This window comes from Taurulus bubalis (assembly GCF_910589615.1).
Source record: "Taurulus bubalis genome assembly, chromosome: 14".
In the NCBI taxonomy this organism is placed as follows: Eukaryota; Metazoa; Chordata; class Actinopteri; order Perciformes; family Cottidae; genus Taurulus; species Taurulus bubalis.
Genome location: NC_136602.1, coordinates 24,270,891 through 24,297,877, shown reverse-complemented (window position 1 = coordinate 24,297,877; position 26,987 = coordinate 24,270,891). Strand labels below are relative to the sequence as shown.

At 40.5% G+C, this 26,987-nt stretch overlaps 1 protein-coding gene across 1 annotated transcript in view; it reads right to left on the bottom strand.

Moving 5' to 3' along the window:
- Window positions 1-24,744, bottom strand: part of LOC306746840 (cytosolic phospholipase A2 zeta-like) — a gene marked incomplete at both ends in the record, with an annotated part of 118,476 nt that extends 93,732 nt beyond the window's left edge. Inside the window, 2 exons of the mRNA XM_079229819.1 lie at window positions 24,408-24,544; window positions 24,723-24,744. Coding sequence (XP_079085945.1) covers window positions 24,408-24,544; window positions 24,723-24,744 — 159 coding nt within the window. The remainder of the gene's footprint in view (window positions 1-24,407; window positions 24,545-24,722) is intronic.
- Window positions 24,745-26,987: the final 2,243 nt, after the last annotated feature.

The window sequence follows — 26,987 nt, the reverse complement described above, 5'->3', positions numbered from 1 at the left end:
CTTTGCACTATTACGGGCATGGAGGTCACACGGTGTGGACCGACCGCGGAGCTATTTTCACTGTATAAGCGCCAAGCCCCCCGCGCCTATTCTGGAAAAAAAAAAAAAGTAAAAGTAGTGAAGAAGGAGTTTTTTTCTTTCTTTTTTCAGCGGACGTTTCTGAGTCGGGAGAGCTCACGCAGCGCCTCTGACCCACCGGGCTTTCCCCCGCAACAAGAACCACACTTCGTTATAACATGACAAAACAATACATGATTTAAAAAAAAAGCACACAACACAACACCCACCGCAGATGAAACACAAAAAGCAACTCACCGGATGCTGTTCACTTAAAGACAAAGTCCATCCGCCTCTCCTTATTAACAACGAGTTCAGCAACGCGGTTGTTCGGTTTACGGAGCTTCAGTTCCAGCAACAGGCGCCATGGACCGGTGAGGACAGCCGAGCCTCCCGACCGCACCCCGGAAACCTCCACGCGTTCTAGGGCAGAACATATCCGCTCGACAGCAGCAGTCGACGCCTCAAATCCACCACCAAGTCCGTTTAAGTCCACCGAGCGCCAAAACACGCAACAAAAACAACATGTCACAACTTCTCTAGCTTCAGCCTGAACCGTTCCAGCTCCCACTGAGCTCCGCCCTGTTGACACACTGGCCAATCACAGCGCATGTTGATGGTCACGCTGAGCCACTGACTAATCACACGTCCACGCCACCTCGCAGGCCATGTACGTCAAAGAATCCGCCCAGTTTGTCAAACTAACGATCTGATTGGTTGAAGTCCATGACAATCAACCACAACGCCCACTCCCCGTGTACTTTAATCTGCAAAGGCCTGTTTAAACTGCCTTGCTGGCCTGGAGACACAGGAGAGAAAACATCTGATTGGATGAAATGTTTTCCTTCAAACCAGCTGCAGTCTGATAGCTGAAGACTGCAGGCTGAGCAACAGAGCTGTACAATGAGAAAATAATCTGATAGGGAAAAAAATTTTATAATACATGTAGTGTATTTGTGAAAAACAATGAAACTATAAAATAGCTATAACTTTGTGATTCTGTTTAGGCCAGCAGAGAAGGCTTAGAAGGCCCTGACGGCCACCACTGAGGACGAAAATGAAATTGGCCGACTTCTGGTACGGTTTAGAGCATGGTCCCAAGAGAGTTATTTGTAAGTTTATATGTGGTACATATGCCTATCAAATATTGTATATCTATGTTGAACGTACTGCAAGGGCTGCTTTGTTGAATTTAGTTGAATTTACCCCTAAGAAGTTAATGGGTCCTTTTCTTTTGAACACAATGAGATACAAACAAGCTTTTGATATATTTTTATGAAATTGAACCTTTAATTATCCACAGAGAATTTTGTAAAAATCGAAGCCAGCGTTTAGGAAGATTTGAGGAAAAAATAGTTTTCATCAAAATTCAAAATGGTGGAAATTCTAAGTACGCGGACTTTAGTGCGACGACGTATTTTTTGTAGAGCAGACACAACCGGACATGTGTGCCAAATTTCAGGTCAATTGGTGATAGGGGGCAAAAACTGTGGGCTTTCACAACTCACAGGTTGTCAAAAAAAACACGTTTTTTTTAGGGGGCGCTATCTGACTTCCTGTACGGTTTAGAGCATGGTCCCAAGAGAGTTATTTCTAAGTTTACATGTGTTACATATTCCTAGCAAGTTTCATACATGTAGGTCAACCGTAGAGCTGGGGCTGATTAATTGAATATTTGTAGGGGGCGCTATCGAGCCGACGTTCCAGTTTTGAGTCATTCAAGTCATATCAGGCAACTACATCTTTGCCTTTAAATGTGTGTGCCAAGTTTAGTTACGTTTCGAGCATGCTTAGTCCCTCAAAAGTACCTTCGCTGTTGACCGCGAAGGATGGGGCGCCACGGCAACAGCGTTACACAAAAAATCAAAAGCTTTAGGGGCTGACATCATGAAAGTCTTATGTTTGTCTAGAAGTAATTGGAAGTTGATCTGATTGACCGACTAAGAGAAGCAAGCCAAAGTATAGAAATATTTACTTCATGTTGCCATTAGGTGGCGCTATGACTCTAATTAAAAATTAGACTGCACATGTCTTCAGGCCTGGAGGCTGATCAAACATGTGAAACCTGGAAAGGATCTTATCATGTGGAGTCGAGTTACATCGGTTTATTCGGTCATGGCGAAGGATCGAACTTCTGCGATGGACCGACGCTACGCCGTTCAACGGATCCTTACAATCTTCAAGGTGATGCATTACCAATGTCTTAAGTCTCTTCCGACGTATTTTGAGAGGGATCTGAATAATCTGTGAGGAGCACGGTGTACAAGTAGAAAACATGTAACTTCCTGTTGCCTCTAGGTGGCGCTATGACTAGGATGAAAATTGATCATATGGATGTCTTCAGGGTCAGGAGGTCATGGCATATGAGAAATATGGAGTAGATTCCATTATGTACGGTCGAGTTAAAGCAACTTCCATTTTCATGGAAAATGGTGTCTCTTTGCCGCTGCTCTGCGCTCACATAGTTCGATATTTTGAAAATCCTGAAATAACTTTTCCCTGCAAAGGTCTCAACATCATATTGCCCGAATGTGGAATCAGTCATGTCTAATCTCTAGGAGGAGTTCGTCAGAATACAACGCCTGAAAACAAGGAAAAGGCCAAAATGTAGCTGTTCACTGCAGCGCCCTCTAGTGTCTGAATATTCTGAAACAATTTGGGTACGTTAAGGGACACGATGTTGACATATGCTACAAAGTTTGTAAAGATAGGCCAAGTAATTAGGAAGTTATGTGTATTGACATATTGAGCCACGCCCCTAAGAGGTTAATTGGTTAATAACTTCTGAACGCAATGAGATATCAACACGGTTGGCAATACCGTTTGATCACATTGAGCCAATGATGATCCACAGAAAATTTCGTAATAAACGGACCTAGCGTTTAGGAGGAATGGGCAAAAATGTGTTTTTTACAAAATTCAAAATGGCGGAAAATCTAATTAGGCGCATTTTAATTTCACGGATGAGTTTTTTGTAGAGCAGTCCCACCCGGACATGTGTGTAAAATTTCAAGTCAATCGGTCAAAGTTCGCAAAAACGGTGGGATTTCAGCCTAAAGGGGGCGCTATAGAGACATTTTCTCAGACTTTTGGTCGACACCCAAATTATATTAAAATTTTCGCCGAGTCGGATGGGTGTGCAAATTTTGAAGAATGTAGGTTTATCCCAAGCACCTCTTTTCTCTGCGCATAGGTTGGGAATAAGAATAATAATAATAATACTTCGCATTTCAATAGGTCCTCGATCTGACTACGTCAGTACTCGGGCCCTAATAAAGTTTCAATCCCTTTCAAGTAAACCAGATCGCTCCATCAGACAAAAACAAATAACATGTGCAATCACTTCGTTAGAACAATGCAAATAAAGTTCAATCTGTGCAAAAAAATAACTAATATTTGGCAAAAAAATACTTATTGTGGCTTTGTACTGAATATATTAATAATAACAATAACGTTCAACCTCGGCAAAACAAAATGAGTGCAGATGTGTGTGAGCCCTCACGTTTTATCAGTATTAGTGACTGCAGAGCTGCTTTCCTCTGCAAATATTTTTTAAAGAGGATTGTAGATTTGATATGGCCTCTCAATTCATGCTCATTGTTGAGCTAAGATTTATATTCTGTTTTGAGAGACGCAGCAGCAGAAAAGACCTCACAGAGATCTCACGGAGGCTTTTAGCAAAACGCCAAGAATCGTAACGGCGTAACGTAAACATTTTCAAGAAAGTACAGGCATTTCTCCATGTATTTATTAATGACGTTTTATGTCCGTGTACTTTGTACTTTTGTACTATGTAAAGTTATCATGTTCATGGGGAGAGTGGTCGTCCTGAACCCACAAGGTAGCGGTTCATCCCTGTTCTCCCCATACACTGTAATAAAAAACCATGTGGTTTAACTTAAAAACCTAAGTTCAATTGCTGCCTTACACTTTCAAGTAGAGTCAAATTGGAATTACAATTTGCTACAACTCATGATTTTTAGTTCACTTTAGCTGACTTTTCATTCTCCGGCATGAGAGAAAAACAAAGCGTGAGCATGAGATTTACAAATGTCTAATTTTCAGGTCAGGATCAGAAACCTCAATATGGAAATTTAATAAACCTGGTCTGGATTAACACGGAGACTCTTAACTCTGTTTAAAACCTGTATGTGGGAAATCTTTGATTCATTCAAAAACAGAAAAAAAGGTGATTTCACTGCTTTAAAAAAGAAGATCTAGACCACAGACGTTACAGATTATTTTAAACCCAGTTTGGTGCCCGCCGCCCGGTACATTATAACAAATAGAATCGGCTGTATTATTTTCCAGGTTGGATGTGGAAGACTAAGAACAAGGCATTCAAATTAGTTATAGTTTAATTTAGGTTTAGGATTTATGAATAGGCTTGAGTCAAAGATGGCAGCTACTCCACCTCCTCGGCCCGTGTCTCGAGGAATGAGAGTATTAATATGACTTAATGTGAAAATATAGCCTTATAATCTGCGAATTATATGCTTCAGCAGTCTTCATGTTAGCAGAACCAGAAGTTGCTCTTCATATCTGTGACAGCTGGCTTTCAAAGCACTTATGGAGCCCAGTTTGCTTTCTCTTTCCCTCGAGCGTTGGATGTTTTGTCTCTAGATGAAGCTTTGAAGGCTTCTGTGCTGCGTTAGCTAGCGTAGATAGCATTAGCTACCGTAGATAGCATTAGCTAGCGTTAGCCCACACTCCACACACTGGACTCTGGCTCTACCTCGTAACCTCCGTTTACAAAGCCCTACTTCGTGAAGTCAGGATTATACTTGGGCAAACAGTTAGACTTTTGGGGGGTTCGGCACCACTTTGGTCTTCATTTTTTCCCGTTTTAAATACTTCTCACAACTTTTGCTACAGGCTAGCTCTGTCTTCTTCTGCTTATTAGAGCTGGTTAAACAACTGACTGACGCATTACCGCCACCTAGTGGCAGGAAGCTATATTGTAACTGAGCGTCTCGTGGATAACAGAAAAAAAATGTAAATGTTTCTTAAATTAACTCTAAGTCACTGTCTTTTAGCTTTTAGTTTCTCTTAACTTGTCTTGTTCTGTGTTTTCTGTCTGTAACTGTGTTTTTTATGCTGCTGCCTGTCTTGGCCAGGTCTCCCTCGAAAAAGAAATTTGTAATCATAATGGACTTCCTGGTTAAAAAAAGGTGTAAAAAAAAAAAATCTCTGTGGCCTACAGGTGCCTCTAGGTGGCTCGCGGCCCAATCAGGGACCGCGCCCCCTTAGTTAAGAATCACTATGGCAACCGGAGGTGAGGCAATAGCCAATGCATTCACCGAACACACTGTGGCTTTGAGGATTCCGTGACATCACATTATTCATAGAGAGCTCAATAATAAGGCTATGCATTTTCTCAGTGGGTTCACATTTCTTCAGCTTTACTAACTCACAGAGCTCTGTATTTGAACTATTTAGTTTCAAGTTGTCCAACTTAGAATCAGTTTGAAAAGCACAAGATGTCGAAGATGAACAACCAAGAAAATAGACTACTTTCATGGGACAAGGAGGAGATGAATACGAGTATTGAATTCATGAATCAGGAAGAGCATGAACCTTACTTAACTAAAGAGGAAGAGGAGGAGATGGATAGGATTATTGAATCCGTGAATCAGAAAGAGCAGAAACATTGTTTAAATGGAGCGGACAAGGAGGAGATGAATAGGAGTACTAAATTCGTGAAGCAGGAAGCGCATAAATCTTATTTAACTAAAGAGGATGAGGAGGAGATGGATAGGATTATTGAATCCGTGAATCAGGAAGCGCATAAATCTTATTTAACTAAAGAGGATGAGGAGGAGATGGATAGGATTATTGAATCCGTGAATCAGAGAGAGCAGAAACCTTGTTTAAATGAAGCGGACAAGGAGGAGATGAATAGGAGTACTAAATTCGTGAATCAGGAAGAGCATAAACCTTATTTAACTAAAGAGGAAGAGGAGGAGATGGATAGGTTTCTGGAATCCGTGAGGCAGCCTGAACGTAAAAGAGATGAAGATTGGATCAGCATCAACTCTAACCTCTCCTTCGAAGTGGACGTGGAGTATATTTCTTTACCTCAGATGCCGGTCCGCCGCTTAAATGAATGCATACCAATTTCTGTTTCAGCATGGTTGACAGAGGTAACTGAGTCTGTTCCAGAGGAGGAAAATACATCAGCTCAGCTGGAGACGCTGGTTTCAATTCAGACGCAGGTCGATGCCAAAATTAACCAGAAGAATACAAACAGGACCTCTTCATCACCATCCCATGATAGGGCCAGCATGTACTCTAACTACTCTAACTGCTCCTTTGAGTCGTTTGAAGAGACTGAACCGGATTCAGAGTCAGAGACACTAAATCAACCGCTCTTCCACTTTGATGACAGTGAATTACCAACAATTCCTGCTACAAGACGTGAGACAATGGACAGAGACTCGGTTCTACCAACTCCCTCGCCGGTTCTACCAACTCTCTTGCCGGTTCTACCAACCCTCTCGCTGGTTCTACCACCTCTCTTGCCGGTTCTACCAACTCCCTCGCCGGTTCTACCAACTCCCTCGCTGGTTCTACCACCTCTCTCGCCGGTCCTCCGCTTTAATGACATTGAATTTCCAACATTTCCTGCTGCATTATGTGAGACAATGGACAGAGACTCGGTTCTACCAACTCTCTCGCCGGTTCTACCAACTCCCTCGCTGGTTCTACCACCTCTCTCGCCGGTCCTCCGCTTTGATGACATTGAATTTCCAACAATTCCTGCTTCAATATGTGAGAAAGTGGACATACCAATTCTGACGGATATCTGTCACCTTGAAGATAGTGACTCTCCAGCAATTCCTGCTTTAATATCTGGGACAGTGGACACAGAGTCCGTTTCATCAATTTGCAAGGACACAACCGCACAGCAAGAAAAAAAGAGAGAGTCAGTTCAGGCATTCCTGAAGAAGCTGGTTTTAAGAGCATTCGAGAAAGCCAAAGTGGACTGCAGTGATGGAGACAAAGCGGAAATGGTCACGATTCTGTTTGAAAGAACGTGGTCCGAAGTCCAGGGTGTCGATTTTGATCCCACCCAACCGTTTAAACAAGTGAACAAGACCCTTTTGAAGGAAATTTGTAAGAAGTGGGGCAGTACAGACTTGGTCCTGTATGCCATGAAAGTAGGGGACCCAGCACTTGGGGACTACATTGCATCCCATGTCAAAGAACACCTCCTGGCACCACCCAAAAAGGGCAACGCCATCAGCAGATTCTTCTCGGCGGTCGGCAGAGCCATCTGCAACGTCTGCATGTGTTCAAACAGAGTTGATGTTCAGTAGGTGAAGGAAAGGTTGGCTGTATGTTGTCTATGGTGATCGTAGACTACATACAGACTCACAAAGGTGGGGCTGGACTCTGTATGCCGTCTACGGTGATCGTAGACTACATACAGACTCACAAAGGTGGGGCTGGACTCTGTATGCCGTCTACGGTGATCGTAGACTACATACAGACTCACAAAGGTGGGGCTGGACTCTGTATGCCGTCTACGGTGATCGTAGACAACATACAGACTCACAAAGGTGGGGCTGGACTCTGTATGCCGTCTACGGTGATCGTAGACTACATACAGACTCACAAAGGTGGGGCTGGACTCTGTATGCTGTCTATGGTGATCGTAGACAATATACAGACTCACAAAGGTGGGGCTGGACTCTGTATGCTGTCTATGGTGATCGTAGACAACATACAGACTCACAAAGGTGGGGCTGGACTCTGTATGCTGTCTATGGTGATCGTAGACAATATACAGACTCCAGCCCCACCTTTGTGACTCTGTATGTTGTCTGCGGTGATCGTAGACAACATACAGACTCACAAAGGTGGGGCTTGACTCTGTATGCTGTCTATGGTGATCGTAGACTACATACAGACTCCAGCCCCACCTTTGTGACTCTGTATGTTGTCTGCGGTGATCGTAGACAACATACAGACTCACAAAGGTGGGGCTGGACTCTGTATGCTGTCTATGGTGATCGTAGACTACATACAGACTCCAGCCCCACCTTTGTGACTCTGTATGCTGTCTATGGTGATCGTAGACTACATACATAGTCCAGCCCCACCTTTGTGACTCTGTATGTTGTCTACGGTGATCGTAGACTACATACATAGTCCAGCCCCACCTTTGTGACTCTGTATGTTGTCTACGGTGATCGTAGACAACATACATAGTCCAGCCCCACCTTTGTGACTCTGTATGTAGTCTACAGTGATCGTATGATGATGATCGTAGACAACATACTTGAGCCGTTGTGAGTCTGTGTGTTGTTTACTGTGACAGTAGACAACACACAGATGTCTAATTACTGATTCAATAAAATACCAGTTTAACAGTTGAATGTTGTTGCAGCTTCCTGTTGTTATCACTAGAGGGCGGTAGCTTCTAAATTACTTACCTAGGCTACCACCTCTGTCTGCCCGGCTCCGGTCTTCTCTGAGTCGGGTTGTTTGTGAATGCAGCCCAAAGTGTGTGATGAACTCCATCTAGTGCAGTGAACCACTGCGATCATCAGCAGACACTCGGGTCTCTGTGGTCACATCAGCTGGAGAATCTGACGTGAAACAGATTCAAACGGGCGGAAACAGTCACGGGACCCAACATCCGGTTTTCAAAATACTGATATTGATGTGTTCAGCACATTTTTGACCACATCCACACATCTGAACTGTAGCAGTACGTTGTGTTTGACACATTACAACATTTCTGTATGACCAGTACAGTTAAGATGTGTGGATGTTTCACGTCAGATTCTGCACTTGATGTGACCTCAGAGACCCGAGTGTCTGCTGATGATGCAGTGGTTCACTGCACTAGATGGAGTTCATCACACTTTGGGCTGCATTCACAAACAACCCGACTCAGAGAAGACCGGAGCCGGGCAGACAGAGGCCGTTACCGCCGGCCTGACGGCGGAGGCCAAGCGTCTGAAGACCGAGCCCCGGTGCGACCGGGGGTCGGTACCGGCCTCACAACGGCGAGCAAGCGGTCTTCAGACCGGCTCCGTTACCGGGCTCACCCCGCCCCTCTTCGCTTGCCGCTACTGAGGGAATCCTTCTTTTTTTTTTTTAAATATGCTTAAATAAAGCAAGAAAACAATAACACAAACACACGATTATAAACGTATTTGTAATACGTCCAACACAAATATAAAAAACGATTAAACTAAAATACGTGTTTAATCAACGTATACGTGTATAATCAATGTATGTGTAATACATCAAACACAAACATAATCAGGGAGGAGATGCGTTTCTGATCAAACGTAATTAAAGCCATAATCGAAGCCATTTTAATCAGGCTAGGATGCACAAGCTCTCATCACACAAGTGAAGTGAGTGACAGATTAAACTTGGCACTAATAAAGTATTAAAGAATAATAAAACCATTTAATAGGTAGAATATTAAAAACAATAGGACAATATTCTTTTAATTTCACCCTTTTTGTAAAAGCAGGGAACAAAATAGGAGTGCATTTAGTGTGTGAAATACCTGTTTTAGAGTCATCCCTGCCAGAGTCAAGGCGCTATTTTTTCTTGGACCTTGAGGAGCCTGTAACAGTAACAAATGATGAGTATATAAATAACAGAAATCAAAAGATGGCATCAATTTACTTATTAACTGTGTGGTTAAAATGATCTGTATTTATTTGCTCCAGTGTAAAGACTGGTGGTGGTTATACCTGTTTTTGGGGCATCACTGTTACAATCTTACATTGTGAACTGAACCTGACAATCAACCCCCATACAGGGCCAGGGTGAGGATATAACATGGATTGTCAGGGTTGTGATTACTTAGCATACCAAAGGTGATGTTACAGTGATTACTTCATTTACCAAAGGATTTGGCTGATAATCTTCTCACTTCTTCTTTGTCAACAAATCTCAAAAATAGTTTTTGGACGAGTTCTATTATTTTGGATGCATTCACAATACTTGTTAGTCGGTAGGTTCATTGTTGGTTTGTAACATAACATTTGAGAAGAAAATATATTGAAAATTACCAGAATTTATTTTCTCTAGACAAAGTTAACTATTCTGATAGTTTTCATCATGCAAACTTACAAATATGCTGTCAGTTCTGCTCAGAGGCGGCACATCTGGGTCATCACCAACACCAGAGGGACTTTCAGGGATTAATATCTCTGTGTCGCTCTCAGAGTCCAGGCTTGTTTCCTTTAAGGAAAAAACAAAACAATATAAAGCACTGGCCGAAGTTACTGTTATACATTGGACAAGGATATGAAACCCTTGTAGTTTTAAGTAAAGGTACACGATGGCAACACAGCGGTGGATGTATGGTTGGGACAATGTTTGCAATTTTTTCCTGTGTGATGAAAATATGAAAACCTAACTCATTCTGATACAAACTGTAAATTATGAAAAACATAATGGTCTGCAAACAAGCAGATATCAAGGGTAGATACATGCTGTAAGTTCCAAATGCAGTAGATTTTCCCATTAGTAACAATAGGAAAGTAAAATGTGAGGCACTGCACAGGAGTAGACAGTGTTAGATAAAAGTAGTCTTAGGTTTGGAGAAAGCATATAGCTTGCACACAACCAATCATGAATTATTTCTAAAACTTAACAGCCATAAAGGCCAGGTTGAAGCAACCTATCCTATAAGGAGGCCTGTCTTATGGGACAAACTAAAAGAACTACTTGTTTGATACTTACCAACATCTTGGAAGCCTCCAGCAGCTCAAATGAAAGCTGTGGTGGCGATGAGGCCTCCGCCTCAGGGTTTTGACGTTCTGAGGGCTGAACACCAGACACAAACACATTAATTAAACACATATTTTATTTTCTATTGATAAAACGTAATGCAAGAGGCCCCATTGAAAAGAGTCTTTATAAAATAATCATGCATACTTAAACTTGTAATAGAAATACTAAACTGGCTTGAGTGAAGTTCAGGAAGCTCTAGTCACTGTTGACCTGCACTCAATTAATCAGGTTCCAGTGAGCGGATTTCTTAACTGTCATGACTATCACAAGAAGTTTGATTTCTGAAGGCAGGTCGTGGTTTTCAGAGACCAGTCCATGTCAAATGAAATGCTTCTACTGCTTCTTACATATGAGCATGTGCAGAACACACATTAGGCAGTTCAGTCATAATTATATATATAATTATAATGTTGGTCATGATGAAAAAGATTCAAAAGACAAGTATGTTACTGATCTGCAGAATGTTACCAGTAATTAACCTGGTTACCTGGTGCATGCAAACACAATGTGAAGAGTAATACAGATTCCTGTTCTAACTACAACTGAGCTGCTGTAAGGGGAATTAAGATTTAACTTGTTTTGTGTAAGGCCTTTAGGCCTGTTAATTAAGAACGATTAACTTGAAATACTCAATATCAAAAGCTAATGCCATATACATGTCAACTTTGATAAGTTTTGGGATTTAATAAAGCCCCCAAAAAGGCTTTTCATTGGAGAGCTTTTGGCTATAAACCTTGATGTTAGCCTCCATGCTTTCACTAATAAATAACAACTAAAACAGTTAACTTTAGTTCCATGTGACTTTACTTACTTTATTTCCATTTGTTCTCCCTTCTTTGGCCATCAGTTGTCTCTGTCTGTCAGTGCTGCTGTCGTTTTTGATGCAGCATGTCTCTATGATGTCCTCCTCAGGAAAGTGAAACTCAGTGACCCAGGGTGGGGGATGGGCAAGGGTCAAATGGGGACCGCAAAAGTCAGGAAAAGTGTTTGTGTGTTCATCCCTCACTTCTTTGAGTCAGTGCAGAAATATTATCATTGCATCGCTTAATTTGTGTTTCACGAAAACATCAGTGCTTCAAAAGAAAATATATGTTAATCCATTTTTTTATGTCCTTAATTCTAAATTAATTTTGCAAAGTTGTGCTGATGCTCCAAACTATAAAAAAAAGCATAGTACGTTGACTATCATAGTGTGCTGTATTAATAGTTCAGTATTAAATGCTCGCGTTTATAATTCATATTATTTTTACATTTCATAACGCATGTTCCTACTGACAGTGAGCAACTGAAACTCCGTGACACGGCGGTTTGGGGATAGGTCCAGTGGGGACCGCAAATGTCAGGAAAGGTTTGTTATACCTCACTCTTATTTTTATGCTTGTAGTAGGGCTTACTGTCTTCATACAAAGTACTCACTATATCATCATACATGGAGCAGAGATCTCTCCTATGTGCCACATCCTTACAGTTAGCATCAGTACACATAGTATCATCTCTAGGTAGATGACTTACTTAAAGATTTGTCTGTACGAGCATAATAGGCTAAAAAGTCCTCCTTTTGTGAGAGTTGACCAGCTCAGTTTTTCCATGTTGACACTTATTCCATTGCTCGTAAGTGCTGGGAGATCATCAACATTTATCGACATAGAAAAAGGTATATGATCAGTTGTTGCTGGCCCATAAAGAATGTCCATACTTCTCAATGAAGCATGTGCATCAGCTGTACTAATACAATGATCCATGACATAGTGTCAGGCCTCACTAATGTATGTAGAGCTATCTGTAGGCAAAAGCACTTCGCTTGACAATATAAAGTTATTATCTTGACAGAACTGAGCCATATGATTGGCAAATAATGAGCTAGTGTTTGAGATATCTGCATTCATATCCCCAATTACATATATACTAGAAGAAGTATTATCTTGAATAAAGGAATTGATTGAGGCAAGCCTATTTAGATATTCATCCTTATTGTGATTGCACTCATAGGGTGTATAGACATTTAGGACAAGGAATTCCTTATCATCGTGAGTAAACTGTATTGCAATACACCAGTCAACACCAAGCCTGAGCACATTTATCAATAGATGATGCACATGTGCTTTATAAACGTGTTTTAATACTGCAATTAATGATTCATTCAGGTAGTTACTAGTCGTTAGTTAAGTATGTTCTGTGACCTCAGCTAGCATACTGGACGAATATCAATAATCCATAATGTGTATGTACGAACTATGAAACATACTCACCACTCGTGCCACTGACGGGCATCGCCCCATCACCATCATATTAATGCTCTTTATTACTTTTGTTCAGCTTTGAGGCACTGCTGGCATTTCAATATCACTTATTAATGAGTTGTAAAGCATAGATAGTCCTCACTTTATATGAGGTCAGAGAACATATTTAATACTTAAATACCAACTATTAACTACCTGAATTAATAATGAATTGCAGTATTAAAACACGTTTATAAAGCACATGTGCATCATCTATAAGTCCTTAATAATTGGTTTGCAATATATATATATATGTATATATATATATATATTACTTCATTGGTTTGCAATATATATTACTTAATTTACAAATGGGGAATCCATCATTTATAAAGTATGAAAACCCAATCATGACACGCATAATAGTCAAGCTTATTAATCAAGAATGAAACATTTATACCTGTTTACGAATTGCATACTAATGAGTTAATAATAAGTGTTGGAACGATGCTTTATGAATAATGAATGAAGTGTTTACTCATGCTTTACTACTGCTAAATAGTGTGTAGTTATTATATTTAACTTTCCAATCCATATTCAAAAATATGTTAATATGTTTTTAATATCATTAATTCTAAATTAATAAGTTGTGCTGATGCTCCAAACTATACAAAAAGCATAGTTACGTTGACTATCATAGTGTGTTGAATTAATAGTTTAGTATTGAATGCTTGTGTTTATAATTCATATTATTTTTACATTATAGAACGCATTTTCCTACTGACTGAGCAATTGAAACTCCGTGACACGGCGGTTTGGGGATAGGTCCAATGGGGACTGCAAATGTCAGTAAAAGGTGTGTTCATACCGCACTTCTTTGAGTCAGTGCAGAAATATTATCATTGCACTGCTTAATTCGTGTGTCACGAAAACATCAGTGCTTCAAAAGAAAAAATATATTAATATCTTTTTAATATCCTTAATTCTAAATACATTTTACAAAGTTGTGTTGATGCTCCAAACTACACAAAAAGCACAGTAAGTTGACCATCATAGTGTGCTGTATTAATAGTTTAGTACTGAATGCTCGCGTTTATAATTCATATTATTTTTACATTTCATAACGCATGTTCCTACTGACAGTGAGCAATTGAAACTCCGTGACACGGCGGTTTGGGGATAGGTCCAATGGGGACCGCAAATGTCAGGAAAGGTTTGTTCATACCTCACTTCTTTGAGTCAGTGCAGAAATATTATCATTGCATTGCCTAATTCATGTGTCACGAAAACATCAGTGCTTCAAAAGAAAATGTATGTTAATATGTTTAATAACGGTTTACATACAATTGCATACTAATGAGTTACTAATAAGTGTTGGAACGATGCTTTTTGAATAATGAATTAAGTGTTTACTCATGCTTTACTACTGCTAAATAGTGTGTAGTTATTATATTTATCTTTCCAATCCATATTCAAAAATATGTTAATATGTTTTTAATATCCTTAATTCTAAATTAATAAATAGTGCTGATGCTACAAACTACACAAAAAGCATAGTAAGTTGACTATCGTAGTGTGCTGTATTAATAGTTTAGTACTCAATGCTCGCGTTTATAATTAATATTATTTTTACATTTCATAACGCATGTTCCTACCGACGGCAAAAATCTGAAACTCCGTGACCGCTTAAATGTGTACTTACGTCATGCAAAAAGTAAGACATCTGAATGAATCAAATTTGCATACACACAACAATTATGACAATTGTATGAAGTTGTAGTTATTACTACAAGTTATAGGTCATATAAGTAGTGAACATGACTACTTGAACTGGTATAGTTCCAAAGGCAGTTGAATAAATTCTGAACAGGCTAGCTTAGTACAGTAGTGGGCTGGTTGTATTAAAACTGATTCAAAGTCGTAGCACTGTTCAAAGAAACGGAACACAATTACATACAGCAACAGATTATCAGTTTATCCTCAAATATTTGCACAAGCTGGCACTATGACTCCACTACCAGCTAATTTATAGCCATGGTTTGTGTAAATGTCAGAACACTAGCTAACTTACAGGCATGGTCTGTGTTAATATCAGAAAACCAGCTAACTTACAGTCTTGGTTTGTATTAAACGTGACTTCGAGATGGATTGTTGTTTAAATATCGGAACTGCGTCTAACAAGCCTGCTTTTACATGGCCTCAGTTTGTATGACTATCAAAACAGCTGCTGACTTATAGCCTTGGTTTGTATAAATATCAGAACAACAGCTAACTATATTCTCAGTTTGTATAAATATCAGAACACTGGCTAACATACAGCTCTATAGTTTATATGATATCAGAACACCAGCTAACTTACAGCAATGGCCTGTGTGAATATGAGAACACCAGCTAATTTACAGCCATGGCCTGTGTTAATATCAGAATACCAGCTAACATATAGCTATGGTCTGTGTTTATATCAGAACACCAGCTAACTTATAGCCATGGTTTGTTTTAACATCAGAAAACCAGCTAATTTACAGTCTTGGTTTGTATTAAACGTCAGAGGACTGGCTAACTTAGAGATGGATTTTAGTATAAATATCAGAACTACGGCTAACAAGCCTGCTTTTACATGGCCTCAGTTTTTATGACTATCAAAACATCTGCTGACCTCCTTTTGTATGAATATCAGAACACCAGCTCACTATATTCTCAGTTTGTATAAGTATCAGAACACTGGCTAACATACAGCTCTATAGTTTGTATGATATCAGAACACCGGCTAACTTACAGCCCTATGGTTTTTGTTTTTAATGTCAGACCACTGCTTACTTATAGTCTCAGTTTTTATGAATATCAGAATATCGACTTACTTGTCGCTACTATTTGTATGAATATCATAACCAGCAAACCTATAGTCTCAGTTTAAGTACTGGGGAACTTTTGTATATCTTTCTGGGTTCTGTATACTATGGCTGTCCTCTTTCAGGCCCTTTTTTCCCTCAGAAGTCTCAACTTTAAACACTTGGAGCTCCTTACATATACATAATTATCTATCAATTATAATAAAATAAAAAAATAATCTAGTCAATAAGCATGTTCATGGTTTGTTGATAGTTTATACTAATATAGTTATTCATTAAGAATACTTTAGGTCTACAAAAAATGATCATCAGTTTCTCCGTAGATCTGTGCCTCTTGTTCCCCGTGTTAAAGTAGTCGTATGAACCCCAAATGGGTTATATTAATTGTGTTACTTTATATAATTCTTTATCACTTTTATAACATATTTTGATCATAACTAGGAATATCCAGCATGATCTAAGCAAGATTTCCCAAAAATGTCTTTTGCAGCGGTTGCCGACTTGTACAAACTGTATGGTTCAGGCCCTTACCAACATCCCACGTACTAATACGACACCTTTTGGGTAAGATTAGGACCTAAAGAATCACAATAAAACGAAGCTTAGGGGTGTTGCGACGGATTTTCAATCAAAACTCTTTTTTTTTTTGGGAAAACATTGCTGTATGACCTGTTTAGAAATGTGGGCGGTACACGAAAGGCACAGAAAGCAGTTACGTGAGACAGAGAGAAGAAGAAAAACAACGTTTTGTGACTTTACAGGTACTAATAGGGGGGTTTATAATTATTATTATTGCTTTGTTAGACTCCCACAAGCCTTCCGGTCACGTGGATGTGTTTGTTAGTGAAATCTGACTTTGTAAGGGGTACTTATCACGAGTTTAGTGAAACGTTACGGTCGCCGCAGCAAGTTCACAGAGTTCTTACACTTAACAGTTACTTTAATTTACAGTAACTTTTTTTAAGTTCATAAACATTGTGGTTGTGGAGATAATTAAGTTTAAGTTTTATAAAAAGAGACTTTTTTTTCGAAACAGGCTTAAAAGGTTAAGAATAAAACTGTTTTGAAAGGAAGTTCATTGATTAAATGGGTTCAGTCATGGATTTCATGAAAACTTAATTGATAGCATGAAAGTCTGATTACATTAAAGTGCTCAAACTGTAATAATATCTATGAAATATGAAGTTTATTGGATATACACACTTACACACTTTCACACACTTTGTCAGGAAACGGTCCCCACCGTGCAACGACACACACCGCAATACCCCCTATGACCACTAGGGATAGAAAACACACACACACACACACACACACACACACACACACACACACACACACACACACAGGTTTTGGTTGCCGTTGACCTTTGTGGCATTTTGAACGCTGGTAATGAGATGCATGTAACACTTTACTGTATTTGCAGAAAGCTAGGACCAGATACTAGGTTCGGAGGAGCAGTTTAAAACTAGTTAAAATCAGAAGTAACAGACCACAGACCAAGGAGTTATGTTTGAACGGCTGATTGATTTATGTAGAAAATAAAAACATACACATCTGCACCATATCACGTTACCTCACAGATAAAGACAGTGGAATTGTGCAATTAAATCCCTTGAAAACATCCAAAATAAATACCAAAACCTCAGAAAATAAATATGTCTCCGTTTTATCTAACTTTGGTTTGATTTAAACCTATTTGAGATCAAGATAAATAATCCTACTTTAAGTCCTTTAAGTGGTTATTTAGCTCTCTGTAAGTGCACATGACTGTATATTATATGTGTATTCAATTTAGCAAGGAAAGTTCAAAAGATATATAACTTAATATCAGGCATTCTGTCCACTTGTCCAAATAAGTTCTTTTAACTTAGCAATGCAAGTTCAAAATATATATATTTATTAGGGTACTTTATAAATGCATTAACACCAACAATTATTTTATCATGTGTTAACTGCACTGTGGTGCATTGCCGTAGAGACCATTGTCACTCTTCAGCAGGCAGCAACATTTAGTTTTCACAGGTCTAGTGCAGGCTGCAGCGAGCGGAGCTACTTACCTGTCAGGGATAAGAACTTCAGTCAGGGTTTCACATTCATAAAATTACACCGCCGAACTGCATGCTGGGTCGTCCTGTCAAACTCCGTCGCACAGGCTCGAATTTGACAATTTAACATGGGGGTCAAATGGAAATTTAATTACTTTTAAATCCCCAAGTGGCCGATTGAGGCATTGCAGTGATTGGCACTCGTTTTTTTACTATTGGACATAACCATAATTATAACTCACAGTATTCAGTTCATTTGACTTCTTTAAATTTACAATTCATTGAACTGGCTTAAAAACCTGAGTTGGAGTACCGAAAACTTACCCCGTGCCCCACCTGTAATACCTCCGCGCCCCACTAGAGGGTTGCGCCCCACAGTTTGAGAACCACTGGCTTAAGAAAACTGGACGCCCCTCAATCAGCTGTAATCACAGGGAGAAATAGAGACTGAGAGATTTATGAATGAAACGGTGTAAAGAGAGTCGTCCTTTCTGAAATACCACTGAAGCTTCATTTGTTCAGTCCACCGTGGAAAGAACCAGTTCAGTTAGAAGAGCAGAAGTCAAAAACTCTGTGACTAAGTAAGCTGTTTGTCTCTTCTGCTGTTTCCCCAGAACATTTTGGAGATCAAGCTATATGATGAGGACCCTTTAGCGCGTGATGACCTGTTTGCTGAGCTTCTGTTTGATGTCACAAGTCTCACAATCGGGATGAAGGAGACCAAGGTCTTCTCTATCAACCCAGAGGTAAAAGCAACAAGAGAACAACACTTGCTCTGTAGGATTGTAATGCACTGATGGCTGATCTGTTACAAATTGACCATGAAGTAAATGCTTATGGTTGAAGGATTTTCCTTGTTCACTTTTCTATAGACGGAGGGCACACTTCTGATAGCGTTTGAGCTGCTTCAGAGGTAACTGTATATCACTGTTTTTACTTTGTTGTCCTCTATCAAAACATTTATAGATATTTTCTTATTGTGTCCTTATAATACACTGTCTGAACCGGTTAAAATATATAACTTGTTTTGTAGTGAGGACCCCCCTTCTGAATATCTCACTAATGGCGTCCTTGTGGTAAGATTTCTCAAATGACATCAGCAATATACACTTTAATGAATACACTCCAGGAACCATTGTTACATCACTACTCCATTCTCCATGTTGGCTTGAACCTGAAGAAGTATGGATGATCACTAACTTGCAACATGAGCAGCCATTTAATTCCCAAATATAATTAAAAGTGTGGTTGGTTGCGAAATAACAAATAGCAGCAGAATAAACGTTCATGTCATTGCACAGATACAGGTATCTAAACAACAAAATGTACATTAGTGTCTGAATAAAGGTGCAAAAAGCAGAGTAGTGCAGCGCACTGTACTGAATAAATCAAATATGGAATGTAGAATATACAGAAGGGTATGAATATGCCAGATGAGCAGTATGTACGGTGTGTAATGAATGCGCAAATACAGAATGAAGATCATAGGAAGTGTCGGTACAAGTATGAAATAATTATACTTATTATCGAATTATCTGGGTTTTCCTCTCAATGTCTGCTGAAACTTGAAAAACTACAGGATCAAAGTCAAAGTCAGCTTTCATGTCAATTCATCCATTTGTGCAAACATAGAGGGGTGACTGTGGCTCAGTGGTTAGCATGCCCGTCTTACAATGAGACGATCGGTGGTTTGCGCCCCGGCTCCGCTAGTCCATGTTGATGTGTCCTTGAGCAAGACACTTAACCCCTAATTGCTCCCCGTTGCTGTGTCTACGGTGTATAGAGCAAAAAAGCAAGTCGCTTTGGATAAAAGCGTCAGCCATATGAAATGTAATGTAATACAGAAGATTTGAAAGTATGTTCCTCTCCTGTTCAACATAAAGTGATACAGATAATACAAAGTGCAAAACAGCTAAAAAAGAACATTTAGACAACATATAAATTAAGAAACCATAAGTCTGTATTATAGCAGCATTCAGATATGGAAGTCTAAAAGAGGACAGAGTGGGCAGAGAGTTCAGCTTCCTGACAGCCTGGTGTATGAAGCTGTTTGACAGTCTGGTCAAACAGGTTGAAAATCTTAGCAGAAACAAAAATAGACAACAAATTGCCATTTTTAACAAAATATTTATGCTAGATTACATAATTTCAATCTAAATGTTCTCATCTTTTTCTCAAAACATACAAAATCATAAACAACTTCAGAATGTTTTTCATTAATCACATTTAAATATATTTGATTCACCAGTTGATCTAAGAAAATATCAACTTCACTCAGAATCAATTAGTGATTACATTACTGTAACTTAAACTACAGGTTTCTATTCATATCAACAATCCAAATATAACTGTCAATTAATACCCATAAACCTCTGTTGTTGCATCAAAAGTTGCCTAAACAAATCAAGTGTTGGAACCATCAAATTATGGTGTTTTCCAACTGGATGACCCATAAACGTGTCAGTGTCTCATGAGTTGACCTCACATGAATGTTCAGCTCAGTGCTGCCCTCTTGTGTGACATTCCATAAATTACACCTACTCATAAACAATGCAATTGGCTCATTAATACTGTAAAAGCAACTAAGGTTCCTAAATATAGAAGAAAAATGAGTTAATTTCAAATATTTACTTTTTGTTTTTCGTGAACTACCTACTATGTTTATTGCTGATACTACTGAAGGATCACTGGCTGAAAAAGCAGTGCTATTAACAAGCATGTTTTAAATGATGAACTGAAGACTGTGATTGTGGTGCATACATTAGACGAGACAACAACAATCAACAGTCAATGACAACAACAGTGCAATGATATTTAAATCAAGTATAAGATAAAGTGCTCAGACAAACAGACAACGTTAATGTAAGTGTATGTTAAAGTGACATGTGTGTTGAAGTTAAAAAGTGTATGTTAAGTGGCATGAGTGTTTAAATATGAAGTGTGCAGTAGAGTGACCGATAAGAAGAAAGAAAAGAAAGAAAAATTGTTCGAAAAATTGTCCGAAAAATAGTCCTGACACAGAGCAGGCAGGTCCTGTAGCGTGTGGGAATAATTATTAATGCATGTATCTTATTTTGATTACCCTCATCAGAGTAACTGATCTCTCTTTGTCTTTCAGGCTGCCCCGTTATCTGTACTGGATATTAACATTGACAAGCTACAAAGTCACGACCGTATGTAGTCTACAATTCTATCCAATTCATTAAGTCAGGTTGAAATGACTTCAGCTTTCATTTTCCTGTTCCCCAAATATTTTTTTCACAAATTGGAGTGAAGGATTCAGGTCAGCTTCAATTCAATTCAGTTTATTTTATATAGCCCAACATCACAGGAGGGTTTTACAATCTGTACACATAACATCCTGTCCCGGGACCTCACATCGGATCAGGAAAAACTCCCCAAATAAAGATAGTAAAAACCCTTTCATAGGGAAAGAAAGGGAAGAAACCTTCAGGAGAGCAACAGAGGAGGATCCCTCTCCCCGGATGGACAGAAGCAATAGATGTCATGTGACCAGAATGAATAACGTAACAGAGTTACAGCACATTACATGAATATGACAGGAATTATTCATATAATGAGTAGTAGGCGTGGTCCATGATCCAGATCCACGATCCATGAAGCAGAAGGAGGTAGAGAGGAGGGGCATCAGCAGGGCCATGGCAGCAGGCAGGACCAGTTCCAGGCAGCCACGAATAGATGAAAAAAGAAAGTAGAGTAAGTAATGTGCATTGAAGAGACAACCATTTATCCAGAAGAGGAGAGGAGGAGTGAAAAAGGAAGGGAGGAAGAGAGAGAAGAGGTGCTCAGTGTATCCTAAAATGTTCCCCAGCACTCTAGGCCTCTAGGGGCTGGACCAGGGCAAACCTGAGCCAGCCCTAACTATAAGCCTGAAACAGCCCTAACTATAAGCGCTATCAAAGAGGAAAGTCTTAAGTCTACTCTTAAATGAGGTGACTGTCTGCCCCCCTGCCTGCCTCCCTCAAATAAGCTATTGTTATGTAAAAAGTCACACAACTGGTTTGCGACTACCTTCTCCAGTATCTTAGAGAGGAAGGGAAGGTTAGAGATAGGTCTGTAGTTAGCCAACACCTCTGGATCCAGAGTGGGCTTCTTAAGAAGAGGTTTAATTACAGCTACTTTAAAAGACTGTGGTTCATGACCCGTTAGTAAAGACCCATTGATAATATCTAGTAGAGAGGCACTAACTAAAGGTAAAACTTCCTTAAACAGCTTAGTCGGAACAGGGTCCAGGAGACAGTTAGAAGATTTAGAAGTAGAAACCATTGAAGACAGTTGGTCGAGGTTGATGGTAAAAAATCCATCCAGACACACAGCAGGGCCCACAGCCTCCTCCATGGCCATCCCACCTGAGGAAGGACCGGCAGTAGTCGAGGGCAGGAGATCACCGATCCTGTCTCTAATAGCCAGAATCTTACCATTGAAGAAGTTCATGAAGTCATTACTACTGAGGTCTATAGGAATACACGGATCCACCGAGCTATGACTCTCAGCCAGCCTGGCCACAGTGCTAAAGAGAAACCTAGGGTTGCTCTTGTTTTTCTCCGAATGTGAAATCAATCGTGTTTAATCTCTAGGAGGAGTTCGTCAGAATACAACGCCTGAAAACAAGGAAAAGGCCAAAATTGAGCGGTTCACTGCAGCGCCCTCTAGTGTTTGAATATTATGAAACAATTTGGGTACGTTAAGGGACACGATGTTGACATATGCTACAAAGTTTGTGAAGACAGGCCAAGTAATTTGGAAGTTATGTGTATTGACATATTGAGCCACGCACCTAAGAGGTTAATTGGTTAATAACTTCTGGACGCAATGAGATATCAACACGGTTGACAATATCGTTTGATCACATTGAGCCACTGATGATCCACAGGAAATTCCGTAAGAAATGGACCCAACGTTTAGGAGGAATGGGCAAAAATGTGTTTTTTTACAAAATTCAAAATGGCGGAAAATCTAATTAGGCGCATTTTAAATTTCACGGATGAGTTTTTTGTAGAGCAGTCCCACCCGGACATGTGTGCCAAATTTCAAGTCAATCGGTCAAAGTTTGCAAAATGGGTGGGCTTTCACAACTAAAGGGGGCGCTATAGAGACATTTTCTCAGACTTTTGGCCGACACCCAAATTATATTAAAATGTTCGCCGAGTCGGATGGGTGTGCAAATTTTGAAGAATTTAGGTTCATCCCAAGCACCTCTTTTCCCTGCGCATTGGTGAAGAATAATAAATATACATTTGAATAACAATAGGTCCTCGACTCTGACTACGTCAGTGCTCGGGCCCTAATAATTATTAAAATATCATAATCATAATTTTGTCATGAGTCGGCCCACTTGGCATGTTTACAGAACTAGCAACCCGTAGCTCGGTGCTATCAGAAAAAACAGATGGCAAAAAGCAAGACAATTCCACACAGATTCCAAATCCCTCTGCTCCAAAGCATCATCGAGATATGAACCAAATAACACAGCAACATGAATCGCTTTATCGCTTTACAGTCAGAAAATGCTGCCTACCTTTGTTCATTAGAAGAAAAAATGCATTTTCCCCAGTAAATCCACACTGATATAAGTGTATTGAACACCATAAGTAATATACAAGTGAAATATAAGGTTTGGTACATGAACAAATTCAAATGTCACAGATGCGCGCAAATACGCGCAAATATGCGCAAATGCTGGAAACCTCGCCTGAATTCTCTCTGTACTTTACCTCTCTGACTTTGTTCTGCTTCACTTTTTTAAAGTCAAACTTTGCAGAGAGAATGTTCACATATTGTGTGATGATTTGGGAGAGCTTTAGGGCTTACTGAAGCATCATTTCAAAGACATTAATCATCCTGAAAGTGCTTTTTTTATAGCGGACCTGAAACTTCTATTTTTACTGTGTTACAATCTTTATTTACTTTTAACCAGTAACATATATACTAACATTTACACATCTGAACAAAAGCTCACATGGGTTGCCTTTATTATAACACCAAAACACAAAATTATTCAAATAGCCCTTGTGGTTGCAGAGATACACCCTTTTTTGTTTGGGTATGTTATTTCGAGCAGAATCCTAAAAAATGCCATGGGGCTTAATAGTTTAAGCCAATCATATCGTTGCTGTCAAACTTTTAAATAGTTTCTCTGCTCTGCTGCTGTCAAGTGTCATTTCAGGTCGGACCAGATGCGACCCTCCTCCACCTCCAGTCAGCATTCAGTCATGCTCTTTATTCATCATCGGATTGCAGCAACTCCCTTCTTCACCACCACCAGTGTCTGGACTCCAGGGGGATTCTACCTTATCAGAACTGACCAATCGCCAAAGACTTTGAACATTCAAATGTTCTTCATATGTAATACATTATCATTAAATTCTAAACAAGTCTCTTCTGAGTGAACAACAGCAGTCAGATGCTTGGTTTGATGTCATGCTAATATTGAGTAGACTCACCTTCACATGGGTGGGGACCCGAAAGGTAAACGTCTCATTCCATTCTGGGTTGTTGTTGTTCGACACAGTTGTTGTACGGTAGGTTTTTGCCGTTGCTGTCGGGAGAGTGAGGATCACGTAGCAGTCGGAGTCAGACACTGTAACAGAGTCAGGAAAATAGTCATGCAATGATTAAGCAGAACAGGTGCTACGTCAGTTTCATGTAAACATATTTTTAAATAAAACAGACCTGTGAAAAAGATTTTTAAAAGGAATTAAGTGTCATTACAAAAGATGCATAGCACATACTGTTACTTAAAAAAGTGATAGTCATACTTACAGTAATCTTTGGAGGCATTTTGTTCTGCTCTCAGTACGGTGACGTTCAAGGTCAAATAGGAGATAATTTCCTTCTGTTGAATAAGACACCCAAAAGCAATTATGAAAAGACTTGTCCAGGATACATTGAAGGTGTAACTTATGTGAACTGTGCGCGCTGCACTTCCACTATAATCAATTCAACTGGCTACACTTTACATACATACAAATAGGAGTCTTCCATTATAATTGTTTTACCTGAGGTTTCCCTTTTTTCCCTTTTTCAAAACAGAATCACAAAGTTACAGCTATTTTATAATTTAATTTATTTTTATTTTTTATAATTAAAAGTTATATCTATTTTATAATGTAATTGTTTTTTCACAAATACACTACATGTATTATAATAATTTTTCCCTCTTAGCTTATTTTCTCATTGCACAGCTCCTGTCTTCATCTGTTCCTCTGCTTAAGGCCTCTGGTACGCCTCTGTTTGGGAGCTGCTTAACAGCATCTCTTATCCAATCACATTTCACCTCTCTTTCTCTGTTGAAGAGTTGCCTGATTAAAATACATGAAAAAGCTTCTAGCGGGTCTGGACGTCTGATTCGCTACAGGGCCCGGCGTGACCATTAACATGCGCTGTGATTGGTCAGTGTGTCAACAGGGCACAGCTCAGTGGGAGCTGGAGGGCTGAAGGAGAGAAGTTTAGTGACATGTTTAGTGTTTTGCTTGTTTTGGCGCTCAGTGGCGGATTTAATGACAACGCATGTTTGTCGTAGGTCGGAATACCACGGCCCGCCACTGATATATTTTTGAATTTTTTATTTAATGACTGCCAATGAGAGTATTGGCAATTTTACCAGCGGATGGTTGTTGAGAAACTTTATCCCTTAAATAGCCATTTGTAGTCTACAGTGTCGTACTCAAGACTGGTCTTGGTCTCGAGGCAGATTCTGACATTGAACGCGTCTCGGTCTAAGACAAAGATTTTAATTAAAGATCGGTCGAGACCAATACTGCGGCCATATCCCCGCACACAGCTAGCTCATGCTGTGTTAAGCAGGGGAGGAGAACTGCTGACCCAGACTGGGGATCTTGTTAAGTAGTGGAAAGAGCTCATCGACCAAGATGTCCTCCGTGAAGGAGGCAGAGTTTGAAGTTTGCGGACCTCATAATTGCGTCTCTGCTCTTTGCAGATGATGTGGCTCTGTTGCCTCCTCCAGAACGTGACCTTCAGCACGCACTGAGGCGGTTTGCAGCCAAGTGTGAAGGCCATGGTCCACTGCCGGAAAACGGTGGATTGCACCTTCCGGGCTGCCCCGATTGTGTGGAGAATTTAGTCATGCGTTCAATAATGCATTAAGAACAGGCTCCGGCTCTCGGCCTCCGACGGCCCTGGAGTCGCCGGCCCTTGTCTTTTAACAGCTGAGCGGACACCGACTCTGGCGTCCCCCGTGCCGCTCTTCCAGCCGCCGGAGATCCCGATTTCGCTGTCCCCCGCGCCGCCCCCGGAGCCGGCCTGGACGCCACCGATCTCCGAGCGCCAAGAGCACTTCCGGGTTCCAGATCCCGATTTTGGCGTCCCCCGCGCCGCCCCCGGAGCCGGCCTGGACGCCACCGATCTCCGAGCGCCAAGAGCACTTCCGGGTTCCAGATCCCGATTTTGGCGTCCCCCGCGCCGCCCCCGGAGCCGGCCTGGCAGCTTTTTCCATTCTCGTGCTCCCGCCCCACGCTTCAGCCAACTTACGCAACCCTGTCAAGGTACCCCACCTTAGGGCGATTGTAGCTCACAGAGATCCAAATCACCATGACTAGCTTTTCACCAGCGACCAGCTTCGTCAGCACTCGGGTTACCTCAGCTGCTCGACCATCGTCCTTTCGACTCATTTTTCCTCCCACCAGTTTCACTGTAGTCACCTCATCTGCTCGACCACCCCGACGACCTACTACGTCACATGCCCGGCAACCGACTCGCCAGTAACTAAAACTCACTTTCTCTATTAAACAAATTAATCTCCACAGAATCCCCAAGAGCATCGTTAACCGCTCTCGGTCGCTCTGCACTCAAACCGCCACTTCCCACCTACCTCATGGTACCACAACAGTCAGTCACCTACCTTTTTACACTGCAACGCAACATCTCTTGCCCAGCCTCTGGAGGCCCGAGTCGACCGACTCCCCATTCACGACCCCCGAACCGGCTCTGCGCCAACCGTCTATACACATCACGTTCCACTCGCATCCGAAGCCCTGGTTAGCGACAGCCGTCCAATCAGGATA